The sequence below is a fragment of the Oncorhynchus mykiss genome, chromosome 9 (genome assembly GCF_057628025.1).
Source record: "Oncorhynchus mykiss isolate SJ-2025 chromosome 9, ASM5762802v1, whole genome shotgun sequence".
Classification (NCBI taxonomy): domain Eukaryota; kingdom Metazoa; phylum Chordata; class Actinopteri; order Salmoniformes; family Salmonidae; genus Oncorhynchus; species Oncorhynchus mykiss.
The window spans coordinates 76,451,096-76,477,126 of NC_143030.1; the positions used below are offsets into that span (position 1 = coordinate 76,451,096).

At 44.8% G+C, this 26,031-nt stretch overlaps 1 protein-coding gene across 8 annotated transcripts in view; it reads left to right on the forward strand.

Moving 5' to 3' along the window:
* Window positions 1–26,031, forward strand: part of znf335 (zinc finger protein 335) — a 39,388-nt gene that overhangs the window by 6,090 nt on the left and 7,267 nt on the right. Inside the window, exons 7-27 of one of the 8 annotated variants that reach the window (XM_090185412.1) lie at window positions 31–176; window positions 441–1,518; window positions 3,581–3,730; window positions 5,605–5,775; window positions 5,987–6,245; window positions 6,952–7,126; window positions 11,670–11,782; window positions 12,097–12,115; window positions 13,883–14,023; window positions 14,276–14,352; window positions 15,172–15,332; window positions 15,601–15,821; window positions 16,676–16,775; window positions 16,985–17,073; window positions 17,764–17,898; window positions 19,805–19,962; window positions 20,118–20,241; window positions 21,281–21,487; window positions 22,657–22,799; window positions 23,840–23,982; window positions 24,225–24,517. In XM_090185412.1, coding sequence (XP_090041538.1) covers window positions 31–176; window positions 441–1,518; window positions 3,581–3,730; window positions 5,605–5,775; window positions 5,987–6,245; window positions 6,952–7,126; window positions 11,670–11,782; window positions 12,097–12,115; window positions 13,883–14,023; window positions 14,276–14,352; window positions 15,172–15,332; window positions 15,601–15,821; window positions 16,676–16,775; window positions 16,985–17,073; window positions 17,764–17,898; window positions 19,805–19,962; window positions 20,118–20,241; window positions 21,281–21,487; window positions 22,657–22,799; window positions 23,840–23,982; window positions 24,225–24,517 — 4,103 coding nt within the window. Of the gene's footprint in view, window positions 1–30; window positions 177–440; window positions 1,519–3,580; window positions 3,731–5,604; window positions 5,776–5,986; window positions 6,246–6,951; window positions 7,127–11,669; window positions 11,783–12,096; window positions 12,116–13,827; window positions 14,024–14,275; window positions 14,353–15,171; window positions 15,333–15,600; window positions 15,822–16,675; window positions 16,776–16,984; window positions 17,074–17,763; window positions 17,899–19,804; window positions 19,963–20,117; window positions 20,242–21,280; window positions 21,488–22,656; window positions 22,800–23,839; window positions 23,983–24,224; window positions 24,518–26,031 lie in introns of those variants that run through there. The other 7 variants (XM_090185413.1, XM_036988914.2, XM_090185415.1 and 4 more) reach the window with 7 other exon arrangements.

The window sequence follows — 26,031 nt, forward strand, 5'->3', positions numbered from 1 at the left end:
TATTTGGTTGATATGTTTATGACATGCAAGATAACCTGGATCCAGACCAGCCCTCTGGGAGTCACTCTCACTCCGGCCACTACCCAGACCACGAGGACCAGGACAACCAGCCTCAGCACTCACACGCGTCCCAGTACATGGAGTGTAGCGGTGGAGATGCGGACGGACCTGATCAGGTATGAGGGACAGACTCAGTTGAGGTTTGAAAACGTACGTTTTTTTTATTTATTTTTTTAAACTTGACCTTTTTTTAAATCATTGATTTTATTGTTCTTTATTTATGTTCTGTTTTTGATGCTTGTTTTATCTTCATCACCTTTATGTATTCTGTATTTTTTTGGGGGGGGTGAGGGTGGTATCTGTCATTCCATTGTTTTATGGTGGAGTGTGTTGTGATTTTTAAATGCATTTTAAATAAAGTTTAATTTTGTTTTAACCAGACTGGAGAGTCCTCCTCCTCATATGTAGACGATGAGGAACCCGACCAGACACGTTCCTCCCGCTCCCTCGTCCGGTCCCGTTTCCCTGAGTACGGTATGGTCGACAACTCTGGCCAGGACCTAAGGGGGTACGTGGAGTGTAGTGGTAGCGGTGCCACCGACTCCAACCCCTCGTCCCCTGCCCGCCTACGACACACCCACTATATGGTGGACTGCAGCGCGGGGACGGGAGCGTACCTGGAGTGTGCCGGGGACGAGGAAGAGGATTCGATGCAGCACCACTCTCGGAGTCACATCGACAGCAGCAGCAGTGCTAACCATTCCCAGAATCACCAAACTATGTCTAACCACTCCCAGAGTCACCAAACCCTGCGGCAGTATGTGGAGTCCGGGGCTGCGGTTGCAGATTCAGAGCAGCCCGGTTGTTCCAACTCCCACTCTCAGAGTCACCAAACCCTGCGGCAATATATGGAGTCTGGGGCTGCAGATTCGGAACAGCCACGATGTTACCAATACCAGGCTGAGGAAGGGCAAGGAGAGGACCCAGACCAGAACCAGGACCCAGACCAGCCACAGCACTCTGACCAGCAGCAGCCTCAGCACTCACACTACATGGAAACCACCAGCAGCAGCACTGGCCCAGAAGGCGAGGGTTCCACCACAGACCACCACCACCCCCAGGCAGACACCGCAGACTCGGGCTCAGCAGATCATCCAGAGGCTATGGAGTGTTCTGAGAGCCAGCCTGGCCCTTACATCAGTAGCAGTGGAACCTATTCCTACCACCCGGAGCCTGAGATGGAAGAGGCCCCTGAACCTACATGGTCCCCCAGTTTGGAGAGGCCTTCGAGGGGAGAGGAGGAGGAGGGCGGCGTGGTGGGGGGGTCTGGGGCTCCAGTCGTGGAGGAGGGGGCTGGGAGTGGATCAGGGGTCGCCGTCCCCCACACCATGGCTGAACTGGAGGAGATGATGGAGGTGGTAATCGTTCAGCAGTTTAAGTGCAAGATGTGTCCCTACAAGAGTGTCTCCAAAGACACCCTCATCAACCACATGAGAGACAGGCACTTCAAACCCACAGGTACAGTAGCCCCATCCCACATAGAGAGAGCTGAGAGACAGGCACTTCAAACCCACAGGTACAGTAGCCCCATCCCACATAGAGAGAGCTGAGAGACAGGCACTTCAAACCCACAGGTACAGTAGCCCAATGACACCTAGAGAGAGCTGAGAGACAGGCACTTCAAACCCACAGGTACAGTAGCCCCATCCCACATAGAGAGAGCTGAGAGACAGGCACTTCAAACCCACAGGTACAGTAGCCCCATCCCATCTAGAGAGAACTGAGAGACAGGCACTTCAAACCCACAGGTACAGTAGCCCCATCCCACGTAGAGAGAGCTGATAGACAGGCACTTCAAACCCACAGGTACAGTAGCCCTATGACACCTAGAGAAAGCTGAGAGACAGGCACTTCAAACCCACAGGTACAGTAGCCCCATCCCACGTAGAGAGAGCTGATAGACAGGCACTTCAAACCCACAGGTACAGTAGCCCCATCTCACGTAGAGAGAGCTGAGAGACAGGCACTTCAAACCCACAGGTACAGTAGCCCCATCTCACGTAGAGAGAGCTGAGAGACAGGCACTTCAAACCCACAGGTACAGTAGCCCCATCCCACGTAGAGAGAGCTGATAGACAGGCACTTCAAACCCACAGGTACAGTAGCCCTATGACACCTAGAGAGAGCTGAGAGACAGGCACTTCAAACCCACAGGTACAGTAGCCCTATGACACCTAGAGAGAGCTGATAGACAGGCACTTCAAACCCACAGGTACAGTAGCCCCATCCCACGTAGAGAGAGCTGATAGACAGGCACTTCAAACCCACAGGTACAGTAGCCCCATCCCACATAGAGAGAGCTGATAGACAGGCACTTCAAACCCACAGGTACAGTAGCCCAATGACACCTAGAGAGAGCTGAGAGACAGGCACTTCAAACCCACAGGTACAGTAGCCCCATCCCACGTAGAGAGAACTGAGAGACAGGCACTTCAAACCCACAGGTACAGTAGCCCCATCCCACGTAGAGAGAGCTGATAGACAGGCACTTCAAACCCACCGGTACAGTAGCCCTATGACACCTAGAGAGAGCTGATAGACAGGCACTTCAAACCCACAGGTACAGTAGCCCCATCCCACGTAGAGAGAGCTGATAGACAGGCACTTCAAACCCACAGGTACAGTAGCCCTATGACACCTAGAGAGAGCTGAGAGACAGGCACTTCAAACCCACAGGTACAGTAGCCCTATGACACCTAGAGAGAGCTGATAGACAGGCACTTCAAACCCACAGGTACAGTAGCCCCATCCCACGTAGAGAGAGCTGAGAGACAGGCACTTCAAACCCACAGGTACAGTAGCCCAATGACACCTAGAGAGAGCTGATAGACAGGCACTTCAAACCCACAGGTACAGTAGCCCCATCCCACATAGAGAGAGCTGAGAGACAGGCACTTCAAACCCACAGGTACAGTAGCCCTATGACACCTAGAGAGAGCTGATAGACAGGCACTTCAAACCCACAGGTACAGTAGCCCCATCCCACGTAGAGAGAGCTGAGAGACAGGCACTTCAAACCCACAGGTACAGTAGCCCTATGACACCTAGAGAGAGCTGAGAGACAGGCACTTCAAACCCACAGGTACAGTAGCCCTATGACACCTAGAGAGAGCTGATAGACAGGCACTTCAAACCCACAGGTACAGTAGCCCCATCCCACGTAGAGAGAGCTGAGAGACAGGCACTTCAAACCCACAGGTACAGTAGCCCAATGACACCTAGAGAGAGCTGAGAGACAGGCACTTCAAACCCACAGGTACAGTAGCCCTATGACACCTAGAGAGAGCTGAGAGACAGAAACTAAATGAATTCGAATCGAACTTTATTGATCCTCAGCCTAATTAATTAGAATGAACCTTTTATTTATCCCCAGCTGAATTAATTGGAATTAAACGTTATTGATCCCCCAGGGAGAAAAAAAATAGACTAATACAACCCTTTATCATTTATCGAACAAGCACTCTGCCAAAGAGGAAGTTTGAATTGATTAGCTGATTGATGGTGTTTGTGTTACTTCCAGGTGGCCCCCCTCCTAAGAAGCGTGGTCGTGGTCGGCCCCGGCGTAGTGATACGTTGGCCCGTCAGCAGGCTGAGGTGAAACCAGAGCCCCAGCCTGAGGAGCCAGAGGACGATGACATCGTAGACGCTGGGGCCATCGATGACCCTGAAGGTACAGTCCGTGGAGATCCCTGTCATTTTAGATCAATTATTGTACTTTACAGAAATGCATTGTCGCTAGGCAAAAGCAGATAGTTACTCACTCACTCACTCACTCACTGATCCACTGTCATCACTTGCTCATCAACTATAGCTGTTGCTGTGACCATATTACTGCCACACCAGCAGTCATGAGTCATGCCTGCAGGAAAATTGTTAATATCTTCTTATGCACTCTGGACAGTCAAAAGTTTGGACACATCTACTCATTCCAGGGTTTTTCTTAATTTGTTTTACTATTTTCTACATTGTAGAATAATAGTGACGACATCAAAACGATGAAATAACACATATGGAATCATGTAGTAACCAAAAAAGTGTTGAGATTCTTCAAAGTAGCCACCCTTGGCCTTGATGACAGCTTTGCACACTCTTGGCATTCTTTCAACCAGCTTCATGAGGTGATTCCAGATATCTTTGGTACATTGGTCTAGCCTAAATTAAACAAATTCACAGGTAGCCTACAATTATAGTTCATCTGTATTTGAGTTTGAATAGCCTAGTAATAGGATATTCTTTTAAATATTTTCATAATTAATAGGCTGACACATTACCTTTAGCTACAGAATACAGTATCTCACCACTGGGCTCCCGAGTGGCGCGGCGGTCTAAACTGCATCTCAGTGCTAGAGGTGTCACTACAGACCCTGGTTTGATTCCAGGCTCTATTGCAACCGGCCGTGATTGGGAGTCCCATAGGGCGGCGCACAATTGGCCCAGCGTCGTCCGGGTTTGGCTGGTTTCCCAAATTAAGCACTGGAGGAACTGCAGGAACAGGTTGGCGAGCCCTTGGCATGCAGAGTTTGGGCAGAATATCACCTGTTGTGCTGCAAAATGACCAGAGTAGCCTACCCGACATGAGTGGAAAAACGTACTGGCGGAGAAGTGGCTACAATTCCATTGCTTACAGGTGACATGTATTTTTGCTCCTTCCCCTGTTCCTTCCCATTTGATAATGGGCCATTCTAAATCCAAACTAATTCTACATATTAGTAAAGACCAGATTACATTGAGAATAGTCTGATGGGTGAAAATGATGATCACTTGATGAGAGAACAGCTGTGTAGCCTGAGGCAAGGAACAAGCTTTTTTTTTTTTTTTGACTTTCTCAACTCATTAACTGCCTTTGGTCGCATCTTGCAGCCCATATATGTGTTCATCTCTAAGACATTCTAAGGTTTGTATCATTCACAACTAAAGTTGCCAAATAACTCTGAATCTATCATATAAGACCTGTTTCAAATGACCACTTTAATGCTCAACGTAGCCACTCCAATATGCACACTCACTCCGGGATGGGAAAATATATATCCTTTCCATTTTATTAAGCTAAGTTAAATTATATTCTTCTTTATTCTAAAATAATGAAACTAATAAGCATATCTAGTCTTCTAATTGAACAAGTATACAGCCTATATCATGGGGCATAGACAGATAACGCACAGTAGGCCAACTCATATTCTGTTCTCCGGAATACAAAAAATATTCATATCATGTTTCTTTAGACCTGCCTAAAATAAAACATGGATTTATTGTGATGGTTTATATTGATTTATGTATTTAGATTTATTAGACTTTTTAAAATGTAGATGTTCCAAAGGTGCACATCAGCGGCTTGTAGCCAATGAGGAGGCCTGAAGATGCTAAACGTGTTTATGCTTAATTAGCTGTCAATTACCGTGAGACTGGCAGTCTTTTCCATAACAATAACCGGCTGGGAAAAAAATGTAATGATTGCAGATCTGCGCCTAGGGGCTAGCAGTTGATTTGGGATTTACACACTCACTCTCTCTCTTCCCCCCCCCCCCCCCCCCCCCCCCCCCCCAGAGGACAGTGACTATAACCCAGCAGATGAGGACTGTAGGGGCAGACAGCCTGCTCTCCTGCGACAACCTGTCCCCCCTCCCTGCTCCTCGTCCTCCTCCACAGACCGCCCCAGGCGCAGGGTGGGACGACCCAGGAAGTTCACCTACACAGAGGGCAGCTACAACGGCAAGGGTGGGTATCATATATACTGCACAAATACTCATGCCATGCACCACCTCTGTTTTTCTGAATAATCTGTCCATTGTAATATGAAGGCTTTCTAGCTGAAAAGCTGGTGGGAAACAAACTGCAGGAAGAGAATGCCGTTTTGTCTTTCATTTGAATTATCTTATTCAATAGGTTTGCTATCAGGGCATGAACTTCTTGTTTTGGATGTATGCAGAGGCAGTAGCAGACGGGACGTCAAAGCCTAAGGGGAGTGTGGATCCTCAAGGCTCGGAGGAGGCCAGTTCCTCAGGCCTGGGAAACGGCCCAGGTCCCTTGGCCAATGGAAACACAGCGGAAGCCGGCATCAGCCAATCGGACTCTGAGAACAAAGACCCGTCGTCCAATGGGAGGCCAGAAGAGCTTTTCCCAAGGAAACGGGGTCGACCCTCCAAGCGGTTCATCAGAAAGAAGTACAAGAAGTACATGAACCGCAAGTAAGACTCAGTTTCATATTATTACTGACACCTGGAGCGGCCTTTCTCACTGAGTCCTGTCAACAGCTATATACCCTTGTTGAAGTATTGGGAGGGCCCCAACTGTACTGGAAGTGAGCTGGCAAAAATACGTTTTATTTTCAAATGGTCCTTTTCCAGCAGATGTGATGAATGCAGTGCAGGTAGCTCAGCATTTCTCTGTAGTGTGAAAAAGGTATAACATTCTGTCAATAGATGTATCTGTAGGAAGAGCTCTCGCAACCAAACCATGACTACCTCATCCCCTGCATCCTCTAGATTGGTATTATAAGAGCTCTCGCAACCAAACCATGACTACCTCATCCCCTGCATCCTCTAGATTGGTATTATAAGAGCTCTCGCAACCAAACCATGACTACCTCATCCCCTGCATCCTCTAGATTGGTATTATAAGAGCTCTCGCAACCAAACCATGACTACCTCATCCCCTGCATCCTCTAGATTGGTATTATAAGAGCTCTCGCAACCAAACCATGACTACCTCATCCCCTGCATCCTCTAGATTGGTATTATAAGAGCTCTCGCAACCAAACCATGACTACCTCATCCCCTGCATCCTCTAGATTGGTATTATAAGCTTGTCAGTCTTCTCTGCGTCATCCAGAGATATAAAATACTGTGTGAGCTATGAAGCTTTTAGGAACCTCTTCCCCGTCTGTGCTGTTAGGTACTGTAAGTCTCTGAAGCCGCTCCTGAGGCCTCACAGTTGTTGGATCTGCGGCTCTCGCTTCCTGTCCCAGGAGGACCTGAGGTTCCACGTTGACTCTCACCAAGGAAACGACCCAGAGTGCTTCAAATGCCTGCAGTGTAACTACCGCTGCAAACGATGGTCCTCGCTTAAGGTGAGTGGGCCGGGGCGTACAGTCAGACGATCAGCCAGTCAGACGGTCAGCCGGTCAGTCAATTGTACAGTGCCTAGTGAAAGTTGTACAGTGCCTTGTACAGTTGTCATATTTTGCTGCCATAAAATGTTCTAAAACCCATTGCTCGTGTTTCTTGGCCCAGGCAAGTCTCTTCTGCTTATAAAAAGGGACTCAATAGTTTTATTTTTTTATACCCTACAGATCTACACAACCTGGTCCATATTTTCAAAGTGAAAGAAAAAAATATATATTTCAATTATTATAATTTTTTAAGCAAATGTTTTTTTTGTAACAAATTAGAAGCACCTTTGGTAACAAATTCTGCTGTAAGTCAATTTTAATAAGATTCGACCCACTCTGCACAACTCTTAGGGCAACATATATTCATTGTTTTTGTCAAAATCGCTCAAGCACAGTGCATTTGTTTGGGAATCATTGATGGACAACAATATTCAAATCTTGTTTATGATTTTCAAGCAGATTTAAGTCAGGACCGATACTGGACCATTCAGGAACACTCCACACCTCTTGGAAAGCCATTCTGGTGTGTCTTTGGCATTAAAATGTGTATAATTGTCCCACTGAGAAATAAACTCTATCCCAGGGTTTGGTTTTCAAAAGACTGAGGCATGTTTTCCTCTAACTTTTTACCTGGGTTTTGCTCCTTTCATATTTATTTTCATCCTGATAAACTCCCCAGAACCTGTCAGTAACAAACATACCCATAACATGATGCTGCCACCACATTACATGGAAATACAGAGGGTTTCACTCTGTGACGTGTTGGATTGGATTTATTTTTAAGCCATGTTGTCTTGCAATATTGTTGCTAACATAATTCAATTTTATTTTAAATTTGATGCATGCTTCCTTCTTTTCACAGGAACTTGGTACTGGTACTTCCTGTCCTGTACTTCCTGTATATATCCATCTTAATTTTACTCGTTATTGTTATTCCTCGTATCACTATTTTTTTTAAATGAATAAGAAGTTTGTATCTTTATATTATTTCTAACTCATATCAATGACCTTGTTGCCATGACCTCCACCATACCTCCATGACCTCCACCATACCTCCATGACCTCCACCATACCTCCATGACCTCCACCATACCTCCATGACCTCCACCATACCTCCATGACCTCCACCATACCTCCATGACCTCCACCATACCTCCATGACCTCCACCATACCTCCATGACTTCCACCATACCTCCATGACCTCCACCATACCTCCATGACCTCCACCATACCTCCATGACTTCCACCATACCTCCATGACCTCCACCATACCTCCATGACCTCCACCATACTTCCATGACCTCCACCATACCTCCATGACCTCCACCATACCTCCATGACCTCCACCATACCTCCATGACCTCCACCATACCTCCATGACCTCCACCATACCTCCATGACCTCCACCATACCTCCATGACTTCCTCCATGACCTCCACCATACCTCCATGACCTCCACCATACCTCCATGACTTCCACCATACCTCCATGACCTCCACCATACCTCCATGACCTCCACCATACCTCCGTGACCTCCACCATACCTCCCATTCTCTTTGCTGATGAAAACCAATTTGATTTTATCACACAATAATTTTTATTCACTAAAAATGTTCTGAATAATTCCAGATGAACAAATTATCTTTTAAATGTAAAAAAAAAACTAAAAGCCAGAATCTTAAAAGGTGGGAATGAAATGGAACTTGTCAAATCCACTAGATTCCTCTGAGTTCTAAGTGAGATCATAATCAATGTGTCTGCAGCAAAGTGAGGAAATCTGTTTGTATCATCTGGTGGTTTGGTTCATCAGCCTTGTTTCTTAAGTCTATACTAGAGCTTCTTTTACCCATCTCACATTTACTGTAATATTGTCTGTGCCAGAACATATGCCTTCTACTCATCGTACAAAATACATTTGTAAGACTAGCCACCTCTAATTACCTGGCTCCATCTGCACCTTTGTTTAAGAAACTCAATATCTTGTCTATTTACGACATTAATTTTCGCCAATTATGCACTTTCCTCTACGAATATTCATACCTCCCAGACAGTTTATCTAAACCCTTCAATGGATTCTTCCAGGTTAACACAAGACACTGCGATAACCTTCACCCTCCCCACTGCCGCACCTCACATAGTCAATTCTCTATCAAATACAGAGGAACCATATTCAGAGGAACCATATTCATAGGAACCATATTCCACCAGGAGGTGTGGAGTGTTCCAGGAGTGTTCCAGGAGTTTTCCAGGAGGTGTGGAGTGTTCCAGGAGTGTTCCAGGGGGATACAGTCTGTCTTTACTTTAAATCCGTTTGAAAATCAGACACAGTTTGAATATTGCTGTCCATGAATGATTTAAAAAATAAAATGGCTGCCAAACGTGCTACCACCAAGTATTACCTCTGGGGTGTGAAGACATATGCCAGGGATCATCAACTAGATTCAGCCACAGGTCGCTACATTTTTTTGTGGGGGTGGTAATCCCTTAGATTATATTTTCTGTGCAAGGGGCGTGTAGACTTTCACTAGGCACTGTACGGCTGACTCATTCACTGACTGACTGGATTACTGACTGACTGACTGGATAACTGAATAACTGATTGACTGGATTACTGAATAACTGATTGACTGGATTACTGAATAACTGATTGACTGGATTACTGAATAACTGACTGACTGGATTACTGAATAACTGACTGACTGAATAACTGACTGACTGAATTACTGAATAACTGACTGACTGGATTACTGACTGACTGACTGGATTACTGAATAACTGACTGGATTACTGACTGACTGACTGGATTACTGAATAACGGACTGACTGGATTACTGACTGACTGACTGGATTACTGAACAACTGACTGACTGGATTACTGACTGACTGACTGGATTACTGAATAACTGACTGACTGGATTACTGACTGACTGACTGGATTACTGAATAACTGACTGACTGGATTACTGAATAACTGACTGACTGGATTACTGAATAACTGACTGACTGGATTACTGAATAACGGACTGACTGGATTACTGACTGACTGACTGGATTACTGAACAACTGACTGACTGGATTACTGACTGACTGACTGGATTACTGAATAACTGACTGACTGAATAACTGACTGACTGAATGGATTACTGAATAACTGGATTACTGAATAACTGACTGAATGACTGGATTACTGAATAACTGACTGTCAGGATTACTGAATAACTGACTGACTGGATTACTGAATAACTGATTGACTGGATTACTGAATAACTGACTGACTGGATTACTGACTGACTGACTGGATTACTGAATAACTGACTGACTGGATTACTGAATAACTGACTGACTGGATTACTGAATAACTGACTGACTGGATTACTGAATAACTGACTGACTGGATTACTGAATAACTGACTGACTGGATTACTGAATAACTGACTGACTGGATTACTGAATAACTGACTGACTGGATTACTGACTGACTGACTGGATTACTGAATAACTGACTGTCAGGATTACTGAATAACTGACTGACTGGATTACTGAATAACTGAATGACTGGATTACTGAATAACTGACTGACTGGATTACTGACTGACTGGATTACTGAATAACTGAATGACTGGATTACTGAATAACTGACTGACTGGATTACTGAATAACTGAATGACTGGATTACTGAATAACTGACTGACTGGATTACTGACTGACTGACTGGATTACTGAATAACTGACTGTCAGGATTACTGAATAACTGACTGACTGGATTACTGAATAACTGAATGACTGGATTACTGAATAACTGACTGACTGGATTACTGAATAACTGACTGACAGGATTACTGAATAACTGACTGACTGGATTACTGAATAACTGACTGACTGGATTACTGAATAACTGACTGACTGGATTACTGAATAACTGACTGAATGACTGGATTACTGAATAACTGACTGACTGGATTACTGAATAACTGACTGACTGGATTACTGAATAACTGACTGACTGGATTACTGAATAACTGACTGACTGGATTACTGAATAACTGACTGACTGGATTACTGAATAACTGACTGACTGGATTACTGAATAACTGACTGAATGACTGGATTACTGAATAACTGACTGAATGACAGGATTACTGAATAACTGACTGACTGGATTACTGAATAACTGACTGACTGGATTACTGAATAACTGACTGACTGGATTACTGAATAACTGACTGACTGGATTACTGAATAACTGACTGACAGGATTACTGAATAACTGACTGACTGAATAACTGGATTACTGACTGGATTACTGACTGACTGTACATAGCCCTCATTACAGCAGCAGGTCATTAGTCTTTATTGCAAAATAATGACTTTGATTGAAGAAACAATCATTGAATCAGTCTTCAGTTGTTCTCTTGTATCTCAGGCCTTGTCTGTTCACTGTACTTTCTGTAATAACCACAGTGGAATGGTAAGAGCCTGTTGTCTCTGCTGTGTTAACAGGAACACATGTTCAACCACCAGGGGAACAAGCCCTTCAAGTGTGAGGAGTGTGACTACAGCAGTGTGTATAAGAAGGATGTCATCAGACACTCTGCAATACACAACAAGGACAAGTATGTACACACACACACACACACACACACACACAGGATATCATCAGACACTCTGCAATATACAACAAGGACAAGAATGTATACGGGCACACACACACAGGATGTAATCAGGGTACTCCGCAGTACACAACCAGGACCAGTATGTTCTCTCCTGCCACCACGTGGGCCATTCCCCTGTGAGCTCAATACAACTCGCCAGACCTACAGTACATTTACTGTTTTTTAAGATTTCAGATTGATCGACTTGATCTAAAAATACATTACAGTTCAATCAATCAATCATCAACCGTAAATTATTTTTCTTCCGTTCACAGGAAAACAAAGTCTGAGTCAGTAAGTATTTCCCCCTTCTCTTTTTTTAAATCTATGAATATTCAGTTACCATAGTAAGGCTTTTCTATCCAGATCATCCCTTTATAAAAGAACCAACTATATCAGTATCCTATACGTATATACATGATGTAGTCCTATAACCTAGCTCACTACGGTAAGACACTGTTCCTCACCATGATGTAGTCCTATAACCTAGCTCACTACGGTAAGACACTGTTCCTCACCATGATGTAGTCCTATAACCTAGCTCACTATGGTGAGACACTGTTCCTCATCATGATGTAGTCCTATAACCTAGCTCACTATGGTGAGACAGACTGTTCCTCATCATGATGTAGTCCTATAACCTAGCTCACTACGGTAAGACACTGTTCCTCACCATGATGTAGTCCTATAACCTAGCTCACTATGGTGAGACACTGTTCCTCATCATGATGTAGTCCTATAACCTAGCTCACTATGGTGAGACACTGTTCCTCACCATGATGTAGTCCTATAACCTAGCTCACTATGGTGAGACACTGTTCCTCATCATGATGTAGTCCTATAACCTAGCTCACTATGGTGAGACACTGTTCCTCACCATGATGTAGTCCTATAACCTAGCTCACTATGGTAAGACACTGTTCCTCACCATGATGTAGTCCTATAACCTAGCTCACTATGGTGAGACAGACTGTTCCTCATCATGATGTAGTCCTATAACCTAGCTCACTATGGTAAGACACTGTTCCTCACCATGATGTAGTCCTATAACCTAGCTCACTATGGTGAGACAGACTGTTCCTCATCATGATGTAGTCCTATAACCTAGCTCACTATGGTAAGACACTCTTCCTCATCATGATGTAGTCCTATAACCTAGCTCACTACGGTAAGACAGACTGTTCCTCACCATGATGTAGTCCTATAACTTAGCTCACTACGGTAAGACAGACTGTTCCTCACCATGATGTAGTCCTATAACCTAGCTCACTACGGTAAGACAGACTGTTCCTCACCATGATGTAGTCCTATAACCTAGCTCACTACGGTAAGACAGACTGTTCCTCACCATGATGTAGTCCTATAACCTAGCTCACTACGGTAAGACAGACTGTTCCTCACCATGATGTAGTCCTATAACCTAGCTCACTACGGTAAGACAGACTGTTCCTCACCAGACAGTTGCTTCTACATCAGGTGTGTGCCACACAGACACCGACACACCACACCTGTTCTGCTCCTCCACCAGAAATAATCATTAGAACAGATTTGCCATTGCTTGCACTTGCCAGGCTTTAAAAAACATATTTTATCAGGATCCGTCTCGTTGCTGTGGCGATTTTGCGCTACAGCCCAACTGTCATTTTAGCTGATAATTTTTTTTGGGGGGGAGGACCAATGGGGGCAATAGAATCTTATATCACAATATTTTTTGGGTACATAATCACGATAGGACAAAGGTTGACATGGCGCAACCCTACTAAGGTGTTGTCGTTCCCGTTTCCAGTGTGGTCTGTCTGACTCTCAGCTGGTATCTAAGGTGTTGTCGTTCCCGTGTCCAGTGTGGTCTGTCTGACTCACAGCTGGTATCTAAGGTGTTGTCGTTCCCGTGTCCAGTGTGGTCTGTCTGACTCACAGCTGGTATCTAAGGTGTTGTCGTTCCCGTGTCCAGTGTGGTCTGTCTGACTCACAGCTGGTATCTAAGGTGTTGTCGTTCCCGTGTCCAGTGTGGTCTGTCTGACTCTCAGCAGGTATCTAAGGTGTTGTCGTTCCCGTGTCCAGTGTGGTCTGTCTGACTCTCAGCAGGTATCTAAGGTGTTGTCGTTCCCGTGTCCAGTGTGCCACAGAGTCTACCCCATGCAGAAGAGACTCACTCAGCACATGAAGACACACAGTACCGAGAAACCACACATGTGTGACAAGGTAACAGCACTGAGACACACATACGCACGCTCACACACACGCATGTTCAAGAAAGTAAATTAAATGAATTCATCTTAATTATCAACTTTGTTTTTAAATGTGAACGAGGAGACCTGTGTATTATTGGAATAGTTAATCACTGTCACCATTAATCATTACAATAATCCACTCAAATCAATAATGTTTTTTGAGTTACAATCTCAGGTTTTCATTTAAAATCTTTATAAATCTCTGTATGTGCTTTGACTGCAGTGTGGGAAGTCCTTCAAGAAGAGATATACGTTCAAGATGCATCTCCTCACACACATCCAGAGTGTTGACAACAGCAGGTCAGTACAGGATGTAGTGCCATTTTCGCTAACGTAGCCCCTTAGCGGAACTTGGCCCCTTAGCGGAACGTAGCCCCTTAGCGGAACGTAGCCCCTTAGCGGAACGTAGCCCCTTAGCGGAACGTAGCCCCTTAGCGTAACGTAGCCCCTTAGCGGAACGTAGCCCCTTAGCGGAACGTAGCCCCTTAGCGGAACGTAGCCCCTTAGCGTAACGTAGCCCCTTAGCGGAACCTAACCCCTTAGCGGAACGTAGCCCCTTAGCGTAACGTAGCCCCTTAGCGTAACGTAGCCCCTTAGCGGAACGTAGCCCCTTAGCGGAACGTAGCCCCTTAGCGTAACGTAGCCCCTTAGCGGAACCTAACCCCTTAGCGTAACGTAGCCCCTTAGCGTAACGTAGCCCCTTAGCGGAACGTATGCCCCTTAGCGGAACGTAGCCCCTTAGCGGAACGTATGCCCCTTAGCGGAACATATCCCCCTTAGCGGAACATATCCCCCTTAGCGGAACGTAGCCCCTTAGCGGAACATATCCCCTTAGCGGAACGAAGCCCCTTAGCGGAACGTAGCCCCTTAGCGGAACGTATCCCCTTAGCGGAACGAAGCCCCTTAGCGGAACGTAGCCCCTTAGCGGAACATAAACCTAGTCAGTCCTGTGAGGCCATGGTGGTGTTCAGTACACACTGGAGCAAAAACAATTTGCACCGTGAAAGAAAAATCTACTTCGAATTCACCCTGTTTCAAAACCTTTTTCTCCTACCATACAAGACACAGTCGACATGTTTGGATTCAAGACCTGCGATCTAATGCATGTTTCTATTCCAGGTTCAAGTGTGAGTTCTGTGACTATGACTGTGACAACAAGAAGCTCTTGCTCAACCACCAGCTGTCCCACACCAACGACCGGCCCTTTAAATGTGACTACTGTAAATACTCCACCTCTAAAGAGGACTTCCTGGTCTCACACCTGGCCATCAAACACACAGGTGAGTCACCAATGATTTGATTTGGCAGAGTAGCTAGCCTAGAGGCTAGCGAGACGGAGCAGTAGCCAAAAGGTTGCTGGTTCAAACCACAGGCCTAGCGTACAGTGGGAACTGAACTGCTGGTCTCTGATCTCCTGTCATTGTACCCTTGATTATGGCACTCAGCCCCTTAATTGCTCTCCTTCCAGGGGGCGCTGCACTGAGACTGACCCTGTGCCTCTCCGTGGCTAATGCATGTTTCCGTGTGTAAAACATTTCTTCCTCCCAGGAGAGAAACCGTTCTCCTGTGAGATGTGCCACTTCATGACGAAACACCGTAAGAACCTGCGTCTGCACGTCCAGTGTCGCCACCCGGAGGCGTTTGAGGAGTGGAGCGCTACGCACCCTGAGGAGCCCGTCAGGCGGAGGAGGAGACCTTTCTTCACCCAGCAACAGATAGAGGAACTCAAACAGCAACACGACGACACACCGGGCCTACAGAACACTATAGTACGTCTGGAGAGCCTGGTCCCAGATCTGTTAGGGTTGATTACAGGCATAGCCTGGTTCCAGATCTGTTAGGGTTGATTACAGGCATAGCCTGGTCCCAGATCTGTTAGGGTTGATTACAGGCATAGCCTGGTCCCAGATATGTTAGGGTTGATTACAGGCATAGCCTGGTCCCAGATCTGTTAGGGTTGATTAGATGCATAGCCTGGTCCCAGATCTGTTAGGGTTGATTACAGTCATAGCCTGGTCCCAGATCTGTTAGGGTTGATTACAGGCATAGCCTGGTCCTAGATCTGTTAGGGTTGATTAGATGCATAGCCTGGTCCCAGATCTGTTAGGGTTGATTACAGGCATAGCCTGGTCCCAGATCTGTTAGGGTTGATTAGATGCATAGCCTGGTCCCAGATCTGTTAGGGTTGATTACAGGCATAGCCTGGTCCCAGATCTGTTAGGGTTGATTACAGGCATAGCCTGGTCCCAGATCTGTTAGGGTTGATTACAGGCATAGCCTGGTCCCAGATCTGTTAGGGTTGATTACAGGCATAGCCTGGTCCCAGATCTGTTAGGGTTGATTACAGGCATAGCCTGGTCCCAGATCTGTTAGGGTTGATTACAGGCATAGCCTGGTCCCAGATCTGTTAGGGTTGATTAGATGCATAGCCTGGTCCCAGATCTGTTAGGGTTGATTAGATGCATAGCCTGGTCGATTAGCCAATTGGAAAGACATCACAAACTGATCTGTAAACAGGCTTGGTGAGCTTCTCTTGCATTTCTATGCTTTGGAATATGAACAGCTGCAGGTTCAGAATAGAAAAGCTGCAGGCCTGTGACTCAGTTTTTTTCCCCTGTGTTAGCTGGCGGTGGATCCTGATACACTACAAGCCATGCAGACAATGCAGAACGCCTCAGTCTCCCAAGATGCAATGGGAAACACCACCATCATCTACGAACAGGGTCAGTGATTCCTGCCATACAAAAGGACAGACACAAATGACATGGATGAAAAAATACCTTTTTATGGCTCAATATAAATGTATTGTCTCAACAGAAATTGATCAGTTGATCTCCTCCAAACACATTAACAACATTTGCATGTACTGTATAGTATATTGAGTGTAAGGCATGACTGAACCATGTCTGAGACTCTCTCGCCATCTCCACAGCCGGAAACTCAGACCTGTCAGCCCAGAATGCTTTGGATCTGCTGTTGAATATGAGCAACGCCAGAGAGCTGGTGGGAAACTCACTGCAGGTACTGCCCAAAGCTTTGGTTTTTACATCCTGACAAAGTTCTATCCTGCCCTCTATCTGACAATCCATGGTTAGTTGATCTATCCATGGTTAGTTGATCTATCCATGGTTAGTTGATCTATCCATTGGTTAGTTGACCTATCCATGGTTAGTTGATCTATCCATGGTTAGTTGATCTATCCATGGTTAGTTGATCTATCCATGGTTAGTTGATCGATCCATGGTTAGTTGATCGATCCATGGTTAGTTGATCTATCCATGGTTAGTTGATCTATCCATGGTTAGTTGATCTATCCATGGTTAGTTGATCTATCCATTGGTTAGTTGATCTATCCATGGTTAGTTGATCTATCCATGGTTAGTTGATCTATCCATGGTTAGTTGATCGATCCATGGTTAGTTGATCGATCCATGGTTAGTTGATCGATCCATGGTTAGTTGATCGATCCATGGTTAGTTGATCGATCCATGGTTAGTTGACCGATCCATGGTTAGTTGACCTATCCATGGTTAGTTGATCTATCCATGGTTAGTTGATCTATCCATGGTTAGTTGATCTATCCATGGTTAGTTGATCTATCCATGGTTAGTTGATCTATCCACCCAAGGAGCAGTAGAAATGCTATGGTCTGCGTGAATAGGAATGCATCTGCATTCTGTCTATGAGCAGCCTTTCTGTCTGTTACCTCAGGTACAGGTGTTGAAGTCGTCTGACTCCAATGTTCTAGAAGCAGGCTCCTGGACGGGCGTTACCTCGGCGACAGGGGGAGGGCAAAAAGTAGTGACCTTTCACGTGTCTGAGACCGGCGAGACCCTGGTGCAGGAGGTACATTTATGACATATATTATTATATACTAGTATTATGATATTATATGCTATTATTATAGTATACTATTATAATATATTATTATATACTATTATTATAATGTATTATATTATTATTATTATTATTATAGTATACTATTATAATAAATTATTATATACTATTATTATAGTATACTATTATTATTATATATTATTGTATATTATATACTATTATAATATATTACTATATACTATTATTATAATACATTATTATATACTTATTACAGCATACTATTATAATAAATTATTATATACTATTATTATAGTATACTATTATTATAATATTATTGTATACTATTATGATATATTATTGTATACTATTATTATGATATATTATTATATACTATTATCACATTATTATATACTATTATTATGATATATTATTGTATATTATTATTATAATATGTTATTGTATAATATTATTATGATATATTATTGTATATTATTATATACTATTATTATAATATACTATTATTATGATTTATTATTATAGTATACTATTATTATTATATACTATTATATACTAGTATTATATTTATTATTATAGTATACTATTATTATGATATATTATTATATACTATTATTATTATTATTTATTATATACTATTATTTTATATATTATTATATACTATTATTATTATATTATTATATACTATTATTTTATATATTATTATATACTATTATTATGATATATTATTGTATACTATTATGATTTTTTGTTTATGATATGATTTATTATTATGATATACAATTATTATTATATATTATTGTGATATATTGTTGTATACTATTATGGTATATTGTTGTATACTGTTATTATTGTATATTGTTGGATACTGTTATTGTTGTATACTATTATGGTATATTGTTGTATACTGTTATTATTGTATATTGTTGTATACTGTTATTATTGTATATTGTTGGATACTGTTATTATTGTATATTGTTGTATACTGTTATTATTGTATATTGTTGGATACTGTTATTGTTGTATACTATTATGGTATATTGTTGTATACTGTTATTATTGTATATTGTTGGATACTGTTATTGTATATTGTTGGATACTGTTATTATTGTATATTGTTGGATACTGTTATTGTTGTATACTATTATGGTATATTGTTGTATACTGTTATTATTGTATATTGTTGGATACTGTTATTATTGTATACTATTATGGTATATTGTTGTATACTGTTATTATTGTATATTGTTGGATACTGTTATTGTATATTGTTGGATACTGTTATTATTGTATATTGTTGGATACTGTTATTGTTGTATACTATTATGGTATATTGTTGTATACTGTTATTATTGTATATTGTTGGATACTGTTATTGTATATTGTTGGATACTGTTATTATTGTATACTATGATTGATTTATCATGGGCGTTTGATTTATCATGGACGTTTGATTTATCATGGGCGTTTGATTTATCATGGGCGTTTGGTTTATCATGGGCGTTTGATTTATCATGGGCGTTTGATTTATCATGGGCGTTTGGTTTATCATGGGCGTTTGGTTTATCATGGGCGTTTGATTTATCATGGGCGTTTGATTTATCATGGGCGTTTGATTTATCATGGGCGTTTGGTTTATCATGGGCGTTTGATTTATCATGGGCGTTTGATTTATCATGGGCGTTTGATTTATCATGGGCGTTTGGTTTATCATGGGCGTTTGATTTATCATGGGCGTTTGATTTATCATGGGCGTTTGATTTATCATGGGCTGGACCTTTTTACTTCTAGATGACGTTGTGTGGTGTCGACTGGGTTTGTTGTCTGTTCTGTTTGTTGGTGTTCATCTTTTGTTTTTCACACAATCAAAATGTTAATCACCCAAATAATGATCCATTAGGTCCAGGATGTGCAGGAGGGTTATGAGGCAGGGACCAATGAGAATGGAGAGATCACCCAGGTGGCCATCCAGGCCTATGAGGGGGCAGAAGGCTTCAGTGTGTTGGAACAGGTGGAACAAGCTACAGAGGAGATTCACAGCACCGGACCTGGGTACAGGTACAACACCATGGTCTCACCAGGGTCGTGTTTAGTAGAGCAATGTGAGAGAGAAAAAAATCCTCTGCTCTCATTGGACAAGTTCAGGAAGTTCAGGAAGCACTCCCTCGTTTTCACTGCATTCCTATGTGTGTGTGTGTGTGTTGTGTTTTCAGCAGTGGCGAGGGGAGTCCTCAGCCCATGGAAGAAGAGGAGGAGGGAACAGAAATAGTCAGAGAGAATGGAGAAAAGTACTACCTGACCTCCGGGCTAGGGGATGGGGTGCTGCAGCAGGTCGAGGTAAGCCTGAAGCGAACCACCGCATCCATAGCTCTGTCTATGAGTGGTTACATTTATCCAGTCCCGTCCCTCAGCTTTATACCAAACCATGTGGTCAGGATTGTGGCTTTTTGGTTCTGTTCGGTTGAACAGAAGATGGCTGAGAGGTCATCAGTGGAAAATTTTAGTACGGTTGTACTAGATGATTTTGCCGTTCCAGACTAATTTTCATGATTGGGGTGAAATCCTGTGAACTTGGGCTAGGATCAGTACGTCGGGTCTCTTGTAGTATGAACGGGTCAGATACGCGTCGATGACGGCTGTTCCGTTCTCCAGACTTCTGTCGGAGGTCCCGATTTGTAGTACATTTTCGGACATGTCAGAAATGTTGGTGGTGCGATTTTGTAGTCTGAACAGCGTTACGACGCGCAATTGGGCAAAGGGCTACAGCCAATAGCCAATGAGCACTCAGCATGTGAGACCAAAACGACGACGGTGAAGAGGAAGTCATCATCATCATCATCAACAACAACTAGCAGCAGCAAGGCACCGTGTGGACTGAAGTGATGGGAGACAGACTGGTGGAGCTGTGGAGAGAACACTGCTGGCTTTTCAATATTAATATTATCCACGTCTGCCCAACCATTGGCTGGTCCATAATTTCCGCCTCTTTTTTTAGAAAATTGATTTTATTTATTTTTTATAATAATAATGCAGCAGCTCGGGAATTTCCGTGGATTTTTTTTTTTTTTCCCTCTCCCGACACCTGAGAAACGCAGGGCAGAATCAACTAGGGAGTCATGGTGTAAAGTGAGCACCCACGTCCTGGGGTTTGGGATGGGCGGAAGGAAAGATCTGGGATCAAGGAAATGTGAGCAGGTCCAAGTGGTTAAGATTTTAGAAGTCATGTAGTTTATGCCTCGTATTAGGCTGCAGAAAGCCGTCTCACCCTGGGGCATCTAGACAGAGGGAGGATATCAGAACCAAGTCCACCCCAGAAGTCTGCGTTCTGATAAGTCTCATCCTCACGCTCTCTTTCTTTCTCTCACTCTCTCTCCAGCTGAGCAGTGAGGCCCCGGGTTCTCCCTCCATGGTGGGTTCTCCCCAGCAGAACCAGCTCAACCCTAAGAGGTTCTCCTGTCGTATCTGCATGGAATCGTTCCACGGCCGCAGTGACATGGAGAACCACAAGAGGGCCCATATCGACCCCTCCACCTTTAAGTGTCCCGACTGTGACTTCACTGCCTCCTCCTGGCCAGTTGTCAAGGTGGGTGGGGGGGTGTAAACTATCTTTGATCAGCTTTGAGACATTTTAATTACATGGTGAATTACTTGGTGAAATACATGGTGAATTACATGGTGAATTACATGGTAAATCTCAAAAGGGTTTTTCTTGAGGAGAAGGTCTGAGGGGCTGAAACGTTCTCCTCCAATGCCTTTTCAAAACAAGGGTAGGAGATGGGGCACGGAGGGCGGCTAGGAGATGGGGCACGGGGGGTGGCTAGGAGATGGGGCACGGGGGGTGGCTAGGAGATGGGGCACGGAGGGCGGCTAGGAGATGGGGCACGGAGGGCGGCTAGGAGATGGGGCACGGGGGGCGGCTAGGAGATGGGGCACGGGGGGCGGCTAGGAGATGGGGCACGGAGGGCGGCTAGGAGATGGGGCACGGAGGGCGGCTAGGAGATGGGGCACGCAGGGCGGCTAGGAGATGGGGCACGGAGGGCGGCTAGGAGATGGGGCACGGAGGGCGGCTAGGAGATGGGGCACGGAGGGCGGCTAGGAGATGGGGGGCGGCTAGGAGATGGGGCACGGAGGGCGGCTAGGAGATGGGGAATGGAGGGCGGCTAGGAGATGGGGCACGGGGGGCGGCTAGGAGATGGGGCACAGAGGGCGGCTAGGAGATGGGGCACGGGGGGCGGCTAGGAGATGGGGCACGGAGGGCGGCTAGGAGACGGGGGCGGCTAGGAGATGGGGCACGGGGGGCGGCTAGGAGATGGGGCACGGAGGGCGGCTAGGAGATGGGGCACGGGGGGTGGCTAGGAGATGGGGCACGGAGGGCGGCTAGGAGATGGGGCACGGGGGGTGGCTAGGAGATGGGGCACGGAGGGCGGCTAGGAGATGGGGCTCGGAGGGCGGCTAGGAGATGGGGCACGGGGGGCGGCTAGGAGACTGGGCACGGGGGGCGGCTAGGAGACTGGGCACGGGGGGCGGCTAGGCGACTGGGCACGGGGGGCGCCTAGGAGACTGGGCACGGGGGGCGGCTAGGAGATGGGGGGAGGCTAGGACATGGGGCACGAGGGAAGACTTTTGACAGTCACCACATAAATAGAGGTTGAATGTATCGTTTACAGCCTGTAAAGGCAGCGTTGATCTTGTCCTGATCTACAACTACTTCCAAAGCATTTCAACACATGGTTGTCCCATTCCTTTCCCCAGACCCACATGGTCATGCATGCCTACCTGAGACCTCACAAGTGTCCCAGCTGCAGCTTTGCCTCCAAGAACAAGAAGGATCTGAGGAGACACATGATGACGCATACCAACGAGAAGCCCTTCACCTGCCAGATCTGTGGACAGAGGTATGTACCCAAAGACAGTCAGATTGCAGATTTCTCTTGTTCTATTAAGATTTATACATACAGTGCACTGAAGCAATTCCCTACACAAAGGCATTGATTGGTGTAAACATAAGCTAAAGCAGTGATGACACTGGTGTGTCCTGAGAAACTATGAGGTGTGCCTTGAGGAACTATGAGGTGTGCCTTGAGGAACTATGAGGTGTGCCTTGAGGAACTATGAGGTGTGCCTTGAGGAACTATGAGGTGTGTCCTGAGGAACTATGAGGTGTGCCTTGAGGAACTATGAGGTGTGCTCTGACACTTTCCCTAATCTGAACACTCACTTATGAATGGTTAACTTTTTATTAAGGAGAACCAGTGACACTGGAAGGAAAAATCCCGCCCAGAATAGCCAGGCACACGTGTGAGAGGCTGTTCCATTTTGTATCATTTGAGGGGCGCGCATCACGAGTCAACTAATTTTGTATAATTTTTACTTCGCCTGTAAGAACCATTAGCACAGGCAAGTCTGATTTTAGGTTTAGCTGTGCCAGCTAATCAAATAAATGTATTCATCACGGTGGGACCATTTTACGAAGCAGAAAGCCGCTCGTCTCAAGCCCAAATCGTTGAAAAGTAAAGACCCATGCATATCAAGTTATTATATTGCATATTCGCCGGACGCTCTTAAAGGGGTACACACAAATTAATCATCATGAGTAAGGAGCTATAACAATAGTTCAAATCAACACTACTTAATCTATTTTAAAATTTTAAAAAATGTAAAGTTTGTACTGAAGAAGTGATGATTTGCAGTATAGATCAGATGAGATGGAGGGCATTACCACTAAATAAATGACTGTGTCACAGTTCCAAATCGTATGGGAACCACTGGGCTAGAGAAAGGTTCCGCCATATTTCTTACACCAGTCCTTTCCTTTTTTTAAAACATTTTTTATTTTTTTTTATTCATGAGGGGATGTGAAAAAGTGCACACTTGGAGCAGAAGGGTAGAGAATGGTGACTCATGATTTAGTGAAATATCCATGTTATTCTTTCAGGTTTAATCGCAACGGCCACCTCAAGTTCCATATGGAGCGACTCCACAGCCAGGACCCTCCGACAAAGAAGAGCCGCTCTGGAGCAGGCTCCCAGCAGACCATCATAGTTAACAATGACGAGGAGGCTCTCGTCACGCTACAGTGTAAGGGAACCATACTTAAGAGCCTACACACTAGCACACACACACACAGATCGTTTCACTGGTTGAATATGTCAATCTCCATCCATACCATCTGACAGTCTGGTTGATATACTGTACACACACCCTAGGGCAGTACACATAGCTCCCCCAAAGGTGGTTTTGAAATGCTCACATTTTAATGTTATTCTATGGTAGACATTAGCCTATTGTCTGACCTGGTCTTTGTCCCTGTGTGTCTCCAGCAGCTCTGCAGGCAGGACAGACTATCAGCCCAGAGCAGCTACAACAGGCCTTGGGTCAGGACCACATCATAGTGTCCCAGGAACAAGCCTTGGGTCAGGACCACATCATAATGTCCCAGGAACAAACCTTGGGTCAGGACCACATCATCATGTCCCAGGAACAAACATTGGGTCAGGACCACATCATAGTGTCCCAGGAACAAGGCCTGGAAGACCAAGAGGAGGCCACGTACATTCAGCAGATCACCACAGTGGACGGACAGACGTTACAGTACATGACAGGAGACAACCAGGTGACTGATGTACACTGTAGATCAGGGGTGTCAAACTGGGGCCGTGATGTACACAGTAGATCAGGGGTGTCAAACTGGGGCCGTGATGTACACTGTAGATCAGGGGTGTCAAACTGGGGCCGTGATGTACACTGTAGATCAGGGGTGTCAAACTGGGGAGGGGGGGGGTCAACAAGGTCCAGGAGGTCTTCAACGAGGTCCAGGAGACCGCACTGAAAATCGGTTATATTTTCTCGCCACTAAAATTTGATAAAAAGTCCTCTATCCAGTACTTTAGAATTTTCAATGTTCCATGACTATCTATCTTTCATTTCTGTGATTTATTTGTGAGCTGAACACAGTCAATAAACTGTATGAATGTGTAGATCCATCATATTTTATGAACAGTTTTAGAGTATTTTAAAGTAATATTGAGTTTATTATAATTTTTTACTCAAACCAACCGCGGGCCGGATTGGACCCCCTGTCGTACTGGATGTTTGATACCCCTGCTGTAGATAGAGCTATATCTAGATACCAGAGGTGAACAGAGGTGGATAGAGATATAGGAGGACGGTCACATGGTTTCCATGTGTTCGATATCTTTCCACCCGTTCCATTCTAGCCACTACAATGAGCCCGTCCTCCTATACTTCTACCCACCAGCCTCCTCTGCTAGATACATACAGTAGATTCCTTTACAAATGGAGCTAGATATGACTACTTACAGTGTATTCGGGAAGGATTCAGACCTCTTGACTTCTTCCACATTTTGTTACTTTACAGCCTTATTCTAAAATGGACCAAAACATTTTAATTCCTCATCAATCTACTAGACACAATACGTCATAATGGCAAAGCGAAAACAGAAATACCTTACTTACATAACTATTCAGACCCTTTGCTATGAGACTTGAAATTGAGCTCAGGTGCATCCTGTTTATTTATTATGGGGTATTGTGATGTCATTATGGGGTATTGTGACGTCATTATGGGGCATCGTTTGTAGATTGACGAGGAGTAATTATTTATTTCATCTGTTTTAGAATCAGGCTGAAACGTAACAAAATGTGGAAAAAGTCGAGGGGTCTGAATAATTTCCGAAGACACTGTAACAGTATGATACAGAGACGGGACAGACAGTGACAATCTAATTCTCCTCCTTTGCCCTCCCAGGTCTAGTTCTCCTCCTTTGCCCTCCCAGGTCTAGTTCTCCTCCTTCGCCCTCCCAGGTCTAGTTCTCCTCCTTCGCCCTCCCAGGTCTAGTTCTCCTCCTTTGCCCTCCCAGGTCTAGTTCTCCTCCTTTGCCCTCCCAGGTCTAGTTCTCCTCCTTCGCCCTCCCAGGTCTAGTTCTCCTCCTTCGCCCTCCCAGGTCTAGTTCTCCTCCTTCGCCCTCCCAGGTCTAGTTCTCCTCCTTCGCCCTCCCAGGTCTAGTTCTCCTCCTTCGCCCTCCCAGGTCTAGTTCTCCTCCTTCGCCCTCCCAGGTCTAGTTCTCGTCCTTCGCCCTCCCAGGTCTAGTTCTCCTCCTTCGCCCG